The 12,007-nt window shown below is 52.6% G+C and overlaps 1 protein-coding gene and 1 long non-coding RNA gene across 10 annotated transcripts in view; one reads left to right on the top strand and one right to left on the bottom strand.

Moving 5' to 3' along the window:
* ABCC8 (ATP binding cassette subfamily C member 8) overlaps positions 1-7,155 on the bottom strand; it is a 75,638-nt gene extending 68,483 nt beyond the window's left edge. For 7 of the 9 annotated variants that reach the window (XM_077866303.1, XM_077866307.1, XM_077866304.1 and 4 more), the window contains exons 1-3: positions 6,937-7,151; positions 5,543-5,684; positions 663-784 (exon numbers count right to left, since the gene is read on the bottom strand). In XM_077866303.1, the coding sequence (XP_077722429.1) occupies positions 663-784; positions 5,543-5,684; positions 6,937-7,084 (412 nt within the window). In that variant the 5' untranslated portion in view covers positions 7,085-7,151. Of the gene's footprint in view, positions 1-662; positions 785-4,158; positions 4,370-5,542; positions 5,685-6,936 lie in introns of those variants that run through there. The other 2 variants (XM_077866312.1, XM_077866311.1) reach the window with 2 other exon arrangements.
* LOC144294593 (uncharacterized) lies at positions 6,895-8,412 on the top strand. The gene is made up of 3 exons (XR_013361945.1): positions 6,895-7,039; positions 7,659-7,727; positions 7,888-8,412. It is a non-coding gene; the product is annotated as an uncharacterized LOC144294593 (long non-coding RNA).
* The last annotated feature ends 3,595 nt before the right edge of the window (positions 8,413-12,007 follow it).

Here is a 12,007-nt window from a genome sequence, read left to right as displayed (position 1 = left end):
TGACCTCTGAATGTATATCTCCAGTCCTGACCTCCCCCGAATGCCCGACTCGTTTCTCTAACTGCCCATTTGACACTTGAGTTGGTTGTCTCAAACACAACATGTCCGAGCCCACTCCCCCCACCTCCGCCAACTCCCCAAACCCTGATCCATGCTCAGTTATTAATACCATCATTTGCCCAGAGGCTCACACCCAAAGCCTAGGGATCTGCCCTGTTCCTCTCCTGGCCCCTGACTTCATCTCCTACCATTCCTCCTCTTTCCTGGCTTTGTCCATACTGGCCGGTTTGTCAAATTTGTTCCTACCAACAGGCCTTTGGACTTGCTGTTCCAAAGCATGGAGGATTCTTCCCTGAAGCATGTGCACGCTCACTCTTATCAGAGATCTTTCCCGACCACCCTATATAGACAGCAACATGGCCATCACTCTCAAACCCTTGCCTGGCTTTATTTTCTTCATAGCATCGTTCCTACCTATGTCTTCATTCACTGTCTTTGCTTGCCCGTCTCCTCCCACCAGAAGGTGGGGGTTTTTCTTCTCCACTTCTGAACCTCTAGCTCCCCAGAACAGTGCTGGGCACCTAGTAAGTGCTCAGTAAACATTATCTGGACGCATGGATGAAGGGAACTATCGCTCTCCTGCCCCCTCCTGCCCCCTATACCTATCAGCAGCTTGGGGAAGTTGGAGGTCTCGATGTTGTGATAGTAGACCACGGAGGTGACAGCAGCCATGAACGCCATCCCGGCTGGCATGTACAGGTGGAGATGGCGGGATTCAGTCACCCTGAGATGGGGAAGAGGGAGAGAGAGAGAGAAAGAGAGAGACATTGGAGGTAGATGTACCAAATCCCCCAAAAGAGCAGCTCAGGCTCTGTGCTTAGGGCTCAGCACACAGTAGGGCCTCTGGATCATACGCACAGCTCCACTCCTTATCTTGGCAGCTCTGCCCAGCCCAAACATACCCCAAACATGTCCATTAGTTAGGGGTCCAGGAAGCCACATGGTGATGCTATGAGGACTCAGTGTCCACACTTTGGAACTCATAGCTTTCTCTCCCTGGGTTCAGGCTCACAGACCCTGACATGGGGAAGCCATGCTTAGCAGTCACAGCTGCAGAGCCTCCAGCCTGGAACCACTTCCCTGGGAGTGAACACAGCTGGGTTCCTGCCCTGGGGTCCCTTGGGCAGTACGGGGGCCTGTGCACCCCAACTCTCTCAGGGACAGCTGCACTTAACATGAACAGTATAAGTCAGCACTGACACCCGGCCCCAGGTGGTGTAATGACAGCCCTGTAGTCAATATTTATTGAGCATTTACCCTGCGCCAGGCACTGTTCTAAGCGCGTGATGTATATGAACTCACTTAATCATCATGAGATCCCATGAAGTTGGTCCTCTTAGCCTCCTCATTTTACAGTTGAGGAAACACAGGCGTGGAGAGGCTAAGTAACAAGCCCAAGGTCGCCGGTTTTGTTTCCTCCCTTGAGATGGTTATGGAGGCCAATATCAGCTCATCCCCTCCCCAGTGTAACTCACAGAGGCCCAGGTGGTGGGTGCACTCAGCTCTGGTGACAGGATCTGTAGGGAGCCCCAGCTCTCTCTGACGTCAGGCTTTCCCAGGATTGGTGAGGAAGCTCACCTTAACTGGCCTGACTGTGCCCCTCCACGGCTCCCTCCTACAGAAGCCAAAATCCACACTGATCAGCCGGGGACCAAAAGGTCCAGGTGAGACGGCCTCAAGCCACTTTTTCAACACTGCCCAACCTGCTCTTCCTGCTGAAGCCTTTTGGGACCCCCTCCATTCCCAGAAGGCCCCCTGCAATCTCCTGCCCCAAGGATGCCCTGGCTTGCACTGCTCCTTCTATCTAGCATGCCAAGCATCCCTGCCCTCAAGAAACTGAGCATAGGGAGGGGGCAACCATGCTCAGAGCTGTCTACCCAGGCAGTCTAGGGAAGTGATATTGGAGATGGTCTGAAGGCTGAGAGCACAAGGAGTGAGCAGACAACCAAGGAAAACTTCACAGAGGAGGTGGCTCCAGGTTGGATTTTGAAGGATGGAGAGTTCAACAGAGAAGGAGGGAGGACATGAGGAGAGCCATGTGGGGGCCCTAAGTAGTCCAGTAGGACTAGCGTACAGGTGTAGAGGCACTATGGGCTCCCCTCCTGGTTTGCTAAAAGAACCACACATTTGTTCTAGCAGCAGTGTGTCCAACCCTAGGGAATAGATGGTGATTGGTTCAAGCAGCCATGCAATCCCACACCCCTTTGTCAGTGATTGGTCTAAGGGTGGCCATAAAACTCAATTCTGACCAATGAGATGCAAAGGAGAGTCTGCAGAGGATGATATCCTGCATAAAGAAGAGGCATGTGGGAGCTGGTCTCCTTTGCCCTTGCCTTCCTCCCTAAGTGATACCTGGAGCTGGGCAGCCGTCTTGTGACCATGGGGAAAGATAGGCCAGACACACAGAGGATGATGTAGAAAGATGGCAAGAGGCTGGGTCCCTGACGACATCACCAAGACACCAAACTGACTAGAGAGGCGATCTCTAAATATCTTGTTAAATGAGGCCATAAATGTTGATATTCCTTAAGCCTTGGTGGGCATTCTCAGCAAAAGACTTATACAGGATGCACAAGGCCATCAGTGACTAGTGGGGTCACTGGGAGAGCCAACACCCTGTGCAGGGGTCTTCAAAACTCCTGCCTTTGTATCTCTTGGAATAAGTCTCTGAGAAACTATATTATTGCCTCACAGATTTTTAAGTGACATCTTAAATATTAGATGTAAGTTTGAATAAATTCAGTTTTTGCAATAGGAGGCAGAAATGATAAATATTTAATATAATTAAATAGGATGAAGAATACCCATAGTTGAAATAAATATTTCATGACATGACTTAACAAAATAGACTTGGGCTGCTTTGCTGAATAATACACACTAAATTAGGTTAGAAATTAGGTAAAAGTCTTATGTATGGGTTTTTTCCAGTGTATGATGATCTAGGAAAACATTCTAGTTATATTGCTAAAAAAAGTGTTTCCTCTCTAACTTGCACTGCTTTGGTTGTTCTAAATTCGGAGCATCACACAAAAATAATACCCAAAGGAAGACAGGAAGCCCTACAAATGTTAAGATGCCTTACTTAATCGCTAAATGGGGCTTACCCTAAACTTAGCTAGAGTTTGAAGACCACTGCTGTAACTAGCCCCCATGGCCTCCTGCGCCTAGACTTCCAGGTGGGTCTGTAAACCCAGGCCACAGGGCACAGGGGGTGCCCCAGGGCAGGATCTGTGGCTTCTCTTCCTGTCTGCTCCCTTCTTCATGGTTGCCTGCCCAGGGGCATGGGCACACAGATGGAGGCCAATAAAGACCAGGTGTCAAGTGTCCAGTTCAACAGCCAACCTGCTCGCTGGGGAGGAAATGGCAGTTTGCACTGCTGGGGGAGATAAGGGATACAGATGCAGCCCCACACAGGAGGGACTGCTGACAGCAGGCAGGAGGGAGTTCCTGACCTGATTCATTCCAGTCTCCCACATTCTGGGAATGTCCTGTCTATCTGCCCAGAGCTCTGGCCATTCCATTTCTGCATTCCATCTGTGCTCTAATTTCATCCTCCATGGCCCTGTGAAGCGGGCAAGGCAGGGATTATGATGATCATTTCACAGGTAGAGAAAGAAAGACCCAGAAAGGCTGAGTGGCTGCCCCAAAGTCCTCTGGCTGGTACGTAGAAGTGCCAGCAGATGAGCCCAGTCTACTTTCTCCACAGGCAGGGTGTTTTCCTCTCTGCCACCTCACTAGTTATAACCCAATGAGAATTTCTGGCCCGAGGACTCACGGGCATTTTTCCCCTTTGGAGCATTTGTGCTGCTTAGGAAGGGGCGTCTAGATGGGGGTGGGGGGTGGGAGGTAGATTTGTCACCTGCTACTTATGTGGCAGCATGCCTTCTGGTGTTCTTGCTGGTCTGGGGGACTTGGATAACCAGGAGGAGCCCCAAGGCAAGCAGTTGTCGCAGAGATTACTGCTGGAGTCAGCATGCAGGGACATTGGGGGTGGGAGGGTGAGGTAGCGTGTGGGGACCCCATCCCCCTGCTGTCCAGCTCAGAGTGGTTGGACCTCTGATATTTTAGCCAAAATACCACCCTCCACCACCCCCTTACCCGGGCAGTCACGGAGCCTTCTTCTGCGAGATGGTGGCTTCATCTCCTCCTCCTCCTCCGCACCCCCACTGCTGACACACCACTCCTGGCTGCACTTACCTCTCATCTAGCCTACGGCAATCACCTCCTAGGTGCTCTACCTCCATCCTCTTGCTGCCTCCAGCCTGCCCTGGACACTGCCTAGTACTGAGCCGACCACGCGTCTCTTCTGTTCCAAACTGCTGACAAAATCCAACCCAGACACAGCCTGGCATCCGAAGCCCTCCTAGAGATGCTCCCAATACCATCTCCAAGCCCCCACCCCCAGCGCTTCCCTGCAAGTGCTTCATGCTTCAGCCTCCAAGCACTTGCTCCCGCCCCAACCTGCTTTCCTTCCCATGCCTTTACTTCTCCTCCCCCTGCCTCCCTGGCCCTCCCTCTCCAAACTCCTCTGCTGTCAGAACCCTTGTCACTCTTCCAGACTCAGCTCAGAAGTCCCCTCAACCATGAAGCTTGGCCCGCCCTGCCTTCCTCTCTCCTCCCAGAGGTCTCACTCTTACAACTATTTTGTTTAATCTCTTTCAGAGCCAAAAAGTGTCCATGGAGCTTTGTCACCTGCCTTGTGCTCTTATTACAAAGATGAATAAAATCCAACTCTGAGGCCTTTCTTACCCAGGGGGAGACAGTTTTGCAACTAGACATAAACTAAACACAGTATGATCTGTGTTGTAGCAGCGGTGTGAGGAGTGTGCTGGGAGGCCCAGAGGACAGGTAGGGGAGGGGAGGCCTTGGGACTGAGGCTAGACAGTGAGGGGTGCTGGCTGTGAGGACCCCAGATGTCAGGCTGAGCACCTGGGACCCTGAAACATTGGGAAGCAAGGAAAGGTCTTAAGCAAGAGTGATTTTTATTCTTCCCAAGATGGTAACTCCAGGGGTTGGGACAATCTTTTTTTTTTTTTTTTTTTAAGATTTTATTTATTTATTCATGAGAGACACAGAGAGTCAGGGACATAGGCAGAAGGAGAAGTAGGCTCCTTGTGAGAGTCTGATATAGAACTTGATCCCAGCACCCTGGGATCAGGCTCTGAGCCAAAGGTAGACACTCAACCACTGAGCCACCCAGACGTCCCATGGAGTTGGGGCATTATATAATGCTCTAGGATTGTTTCACGGGGTCTTGGCATGCAGATCCATATTCCCTCTACCCTGCAACACTGAGGCCATGGCCTGGGTCTCACTTGTATCCAGTATCTGGCACAGAGAGCTTGACACATGGGAGATGTTAGGTAAACAGTTACTGGATTTATCAGCAGGTGTTACTGCCTCGTGGAACGCAGGTGAGCTGGGGTTTCCTTTAGCTTGCAGGAAGCACCCTGGGACCCATCCACTCTCCTGAGACACTCACCCATCGGACAGGATGCCCTCCGCGATTTCACACACCAGGACAAAGAGCAGCATGAAGGTCAGGATCCAGCGCAGGTTGTGCCCAGGGAAGTGGAGCCATGTGCTATGGTGGATGTGTACCTTGGAGCTTTGACTGCCCCATCCTGCAAGTAGAGGCAGGAAGAGGTGGGAAGCCTGGGTCACCAGGGAGGGGTGCATGAACCCCAGCAGGGTGCTTAGGTATGGGTCCACAGTGGGGAGTGTACCCATTTGTACACCTGTGCATGAGAGTGCCTGAATCTGGTACATGTGACCTAAATGTCCAAGCATGAAGCCTAGAACCATGCAGGGCCACCTGTGCAAGTACTCATTTTATATGCTGACCTCTTATATGACAAATGATCATGTAAATAAACCATTTGTTTGAGAATGGAAGTGTAAATGCTGGTACAATTTTGGATACACATATAAGCATAAGTTACACATGCTCCCTCCCTATATCTGATTGTCTTTGTCAATAATTAGTAGCATCTCCGCCTCTCTCATCCTTCCCTTTTAAATTCTGGGACAATTTTTCCTTTCTTCCCAAAAGCTGTATATGAATTTTAAAATTTGCTTTTTTTAAAAAAAAATCTTAATTAGCGTGAATTAACAAGTTTTACAGAGGCGGGGCACACCATATGAATTGACAGAGCTCTAGCTAGCCTGGGAAATTCAAGGTCTGAAAGAGAGAAGAAGGGCTCCCAAGTGAAGGGGCGCCTAGGATGGTCCTGACCGCGGTGCCCAACTTTGCAGCGGGCTTTCCGGCAGGGACGCTGCCTCAGGCGGGGTAGCAGCGGAAGGGGACCCAAGTCCCTGGCTCCTGCCTCTCCCCGCCCAGGGCGCCCGGACCCGCTGGGGCGTCGGAAGGTACTGACCGGCCACAGGCGTGGCTCAGCCCCGGGAAGCAGGTGCACACTCCGCGGGGCCCAGCTTCAGCGCACAGGAAGGGTGCCTGGGGGGGTGTCCTGGCTCCCTACACAGCGCTGCGGGGCGCCGGCCCGAGCCCCTCCGACCGCTCCAGCGCCCCCAGAAACCTCTGCCTCTGGCTCCGCGGTGGGAAACTTGGGGGTCCCCCGGGCCGGGAGCGTCCGCTGTATTTGATGCGGATTCGGGGGCCACCTCGGGAGGTGAGGGGACGGGCAGGTGCGGGGACCGCGGGCTAGCACACCCAGCGGGGGACCCCGGGACCGAGCGGGCGGCGGGCGCGGGCCTGGGGGGGGGGGCGCGAGCCGAGCGGCGCGCTCCTCCCCTCCCCTCCCCTCCTCCCATCCTCCCCTCCCCTCCTCCCCTCCCCTCCCCTCCCCTCCCCTCCTCCCCTCCTCTCCCCCTCCTCCCCGCCGGTGCCCTCCCCTCCGCCGCCCCGGGCGCGCTCACCGATGAAGAGGATGGGGAAGGTGATGAAGAGCAGGAAGACGTGCGGCACCACGTTGAGCGCGTCCACGAAGCAGCCGTTGTTGAGGACGCCCTGGTCCACCCGGTAGGCGGCCGAGCGGTTCTCGCTGCCGCAGAAGGCCAAGGGCATGGCGGCGCGGCCCGGGGCGGCTGCGGCTGCGGCTGCGGCTGCGGCTCCGGCTTCGGCTTCGGCTTCGGCTGGCTCCGCGCGCCTCCCGGCCTCCGCCGCCGCCTCCGGGCGCCCGCCCCCCGCCCGCAGCCCCTCCCGCCGGCCCGCCGGCCCCGCCCCGCCCCCGCGGCCCCGCCCCGCCCCGCCCCGCCCCGCCCTCGCTCCCTACCTGCCCGGGGGTGGGGGGGGGCCGCGGGGACCCGGTTCCAGCTGTGACCGCCGCGCGCCCGGAGGTGCCGGGGCCGCCTGGAATGCCCCGCGCGTGTGCTGCGCCCCGCGGGGAGGCCGGCTGGCCGGTGCGCACGCTCCAGTCCGGGGGGCGGGGGTCCGAGGGGCCCAGGGGCGCTGCCCGGGGCTGGGATGTGGGCGCCCCTGGGCTTGGCGCGGGCCGCGGTGGGATCGGAGGGTCCGGCGGGGGCGGGGTGGGGCAAGCCGTCTGTCCCCCCACGAGCGTGGGGGAAGCAGGGGAGATCATTAGGGTGGGGAGCACTTTGCATATTTTCCAAAAGTGGCCCCACGCGCGGGGCGCTCGCAGGTGCTTCACGGCGTATCCAGCGCCTTCGCAAAGGGGATCTCTCAACACCGACACGGCTGCTAAGCGCAGGTGATGGTTCCTCCCAGTTCTGATGAGGCAGTTGAGGCTCAGAGGGGTCCCTCGGCTGACCCGAGGTCTCACCGCCAGCCCGGGGGAGGGGGCCCGGGGGAAGCACAACTGAACCCGGCTCCTCGGATCCGCGCCTTCACGCCCCACCCGTCTCCCACAGGGCGCATCTAGACATTAGAACATTTGAGCGACGGGACCGCTTGGGTGACCCAGGGGTTGAGCGTCTGCCTTTGGCTCAGGTGGTGATTCCGAGGACCTGGGATCCAGTTCCGCATCACGGGGACCCTGCGGGGACCCTGCTTCTCCCTCTGCCTGTGTCTCTGCCTCTCTCTCTCTCTCTCTCTCATGAAAAAATAAATGGAATCTTAAAACAACAACAAAACATTCCAGCGACTGTCAGGTGAATGTGTAGAATGGGTCCACGCCCAAGGCTGAAAAAGAGGCACTTAAGGAACTAAATTCAGGGAAAGCAAGGGAGGCCGCCAGGAGGGGTGGAGAAAGCGAATGTCACCCTCAGCTGTATCCTTAACCTGATACCAACAGGCTTGGGGAGATGAAAGACCTGGTGAAATTATGAAGACAATGTAATGCATTCCCATACCTTTGGAAAGATTCTCACAGCTCCTTGGCCAAAAAAAGTTTAGGACCTAAGAAGAAAGAGGAAAAATGGGATTTTAGGTTGGGTTTTAGAAGAATTCCCTGAGTTAGGGATATGGAGAATAAATACACATGTTCTCAGGAGGGGCTGGGGGCCACCAAGGGAAAACTCTTTTCAGCCCTTTTCTGGCTTCTCCGAGTCCGTTCTGAGGCCGCTTTGAGTCCTCTAGACTCTATAGGATGCTGTCAGGCAAGGCCCCAGTTCTGCCTCAGGCTCTGGGAGAGGTGAGAGCAGAACCGAGCACCCTGGCAAAGGGCAGGTGGGGTTGGGGGAACAGCCTGGGGAGAGCAGAGGTCCAAAGGCCTCAGATAATCTGACTTTCTGAAACGTCTCTGAAGCTGCAAGACGTTTCCTCCCATATGCACCAAAATAGTGAAAACTTGGTGGCAGCAATTGTCCAACACCCGCAGCAGTTCATTAATTTGGGTGATACAGCCTCTGAAAAGGTCCATGTAGCCACGTGGGAAAAACTTATGAGATAATACCAGGTGAAAAACCAGGAAACAAAATTGTGTGTTTCCTGCGAGTACAGTCATATTAAATATGTATGTTTGAATGCAAGTCTGCAGGGGAAGCTCAGAAATGGAAATGGCTTTTGCATGAGAGCAGAGCGCAGTATATGTTAGCTACTGTTGCCGTGTTATTATTACTATTACGACCATTCTCTTTCTGTAAGACCTAGATGACCATGGTTCACAGAGATGGGATGATGTGCCCATGGTCACCTAACAAGATAAAAAAAAATTGTTTTTATTGTTGTTCCAAGTTTTTTTTCTTCAAACTTTCTCTGAGGCTGCCATTTTATTTTTGTAGCTGCAATTTCAGTTTTTCACACCTTCAGGAATGCTATTTTTCCTTTTAGTGGTGATAATATATGTATTTTTAAAGAACAAGTCCCCAGTCCTGGCTCTTGTGTGATGTTGGACAAGTGACTATTCTGTGCATCCATTTCCTCCTTTCTAAACGAGGAAGATAATAATATACACCCCAGAGGAGTCAAATGAGATCACAGGTATAAATAAGCTTTGTAAACCAGGAAGATAGTCCAGGCTACTTCATCCTCTGGGGGTCCCCACATGGGACACCCTCAGTCAATGAATAGTATGTAGTGGTCTGTCCCTTCCTTGACATTTGGCATGCAGTGCTTGGCACAACCCACACACTTTCCTCTTCTGGACCATTTGACATAAACCAAAGGCCACGTTCAACACAAGCTGGAGCCACGTGTAAAGGACTTAAGGGATCATGGGCTGAGACGAAGAGTGTCAGCTCTGGAGACTGGATGCGGCATCACGATTGCCATCTCCAGCACAAACCTGCTGTGTGACTGTGACCAAATTCCACCTTCCTGCACCTAGCTTTATAGAGAGGACACTCATCACACTGCCCACCACGCAGGTGCTAGGGTTATTTTGGAAAGTGTGGAGTCCAGTTTACTAGGAGGCCCCAGAAGGACTTCGTGTATTATAATCTTGGAAACAATTTGAGTGTTCCTCAGTGGAGGGCTGGTTAAAACAAATCAAGCAAAGCCCATGGTATTATTTATACGGTGGAATACTGAGACGGTACACATGAAAAGATGTCCAAGGCATAGATGTGGAGCAGCCGGTGTAGCATGAAACCATTTATTTCTAGAACAGGAGACACAGAGCTACACATGTCTCTGTGGGGAGGCGCTGGGTCCATGCTTTCCCACTTCCAACAGCCTGCAAGCTTCTGATGCGGGGGGACTCCAGGAGGAGTCTCAATATTAAAGACCCCACAGAGCTGCTCTGAGCGCAGGTCTTCCCCTTCGAGGACGCCCAGCCTTTCTCCTGGCAAAATGGGAAACCTGGGATGGATTTCAGAGACCTGAATTCTTGCGCCCGCGCATCTATTGGGTGGGTGTGGCCGCAGGCAGGGCCCCTCCCCTCCTTTGTTCAGGAAAAGCCTTGGCGAGAACCTTCCAAAAAAGTACCTTCCAACCCCAATGTTATTCAGGCTATAGTGCCCTGTCCTGTTTTTTTTTTTTTTTTTTTTAAGATTTATTTACTTATTTATTTGACACACACACACACAAGAGATTCCCCACTGACAATGGAGCCTGAGGGGGAGCTTGATCCCAGGACCCTGAGATGGTGACCTGAGCCCAAATCAAATGTCGCACAGTTAACTGACCGAGCCACCCAGACGCTCCAGTGCCCTGTCTTTATCTAATCAAGTGTGTCAGTGGCCATGGCAGGTGGGGTCATCAGGATGATAATGGTGATGCAATAGAGTGAGGTGATATTTCAAGAAATTAATCTTTTCAATAGCCCCAATCAACCGTGAGCTGATTAAAAACAAACACAAACAAAAATTATGGAATCATCCATATACTATGCAGCGAGTATGGAGAATAAAGTAGGTGTCTCTGTACAGACCAGAGAAGATGTCTTCTCCACCAGCCCCCACCCTCCCCACTCCAGGCAAGTGACTGTGAAACTGGGGCCAAGTGGAAAGCAGACAATAGGTGTGTCAAAGCCTGTGTCTACAGGGGAACTTAGAAGCCGGTAAAAATCACTAAAAGAGAGAATCGAATTATAGACAAACTGTCATGGCCAGAATCTGGGAGGGAAAAGTCATGTCCCCTTTCATCTCCATCGGGGTGGGAGGAGGAGGAGCAGAAGCTACCCAGCAAGGCAAAGCCTATAGACCCTGCTAGAAAATCCATACCACGATGATTTTGAAGAAGGGTTCCCTTGCCCCAGGGCAGGGCCAGCAGCCTAAAGGAGGCAGGGGAGCTCAGCCATACTTGCTTGGGTGTTTGTTGCAGAAACAGGATGGAGCCTCCCGGAGTCTCTTGGCACCACATAACTGGAAAGGTGGGAAAGAGACTTCGAGAAAGTCCCATGTTAACATTTTCTGCCTGCCTGGTGTAGTGGCGGGGAGTGGGGGGATGCTTGAAAAAGAAATTTGGTAAGGTTCTTGTTCTTGCCCACTGAAGTTTGGGTCACACTCACTATAGTAACATAACTCAGAAGACCAAATCCGTGTATGGCCTGGTTGCTCTATATCCTTAAAGTCAAACTCATTCTCTCACTGCATCCCCCAAAAGACCCAGCTCCTCATTGCATGGAGTAGAAGAGGAGGCTTTACTGGACCTTCCATGGGGAGATGGAAAGAATGATTTGCATACCTCACAGAAGAAACTTTGTAAAATTCCATCATTTCTCTACCCACCCCCCAAGTCTTCTCCCTTGTGTCTATCTTATGTCTCCTCTTCTGTTCTTCTGCACAGCTTTTCCAAAAAACATGCTCCTCATTTTTTCCAGAGCAATACAGCATTTGCTTCCAGCTTGCATACCCACTTAGGGCTTCTGAAGCATTTCTCTTCCCAAGCTGCTGACCATTCTCAAACCTGATGTCTTTCTGGACAGATCGAGTGGGGTAGGGGAGGATAAGGAAAGAGAATAAGATAGTCCCCCTTTTGTTTCACCAACATTTGTTGAGTGTGCTTAGTATGTGCCACACAATTTACCTGTTTTAAATCAGAGTAATTGCCTAGTGGTTACTATTAGCAGAGAAAACTGAGGCTCACAGGATCTTTTCCCAAGATCACACAGATGGGAATTGGTAAAGATAGGAGTTAAGTCTAGTTATG

Source organism: Canis aureus, chromosome 23 (assembly GCF_053574225.1).
Source record: "Canis aureus isolate CA01 chromosome 23, VMU_Caureus_v.1.0, whole genome shotgun sequence".
Classification (NCBI taxonomy): Eukaryota; Metazoa; Chordata; class Mammalia; order Carnivora; family Canidae; genus Canis; species Canis aureus.
This window is presented reverse-complemented; position numbering and strand designations above follow the sequence as displayed.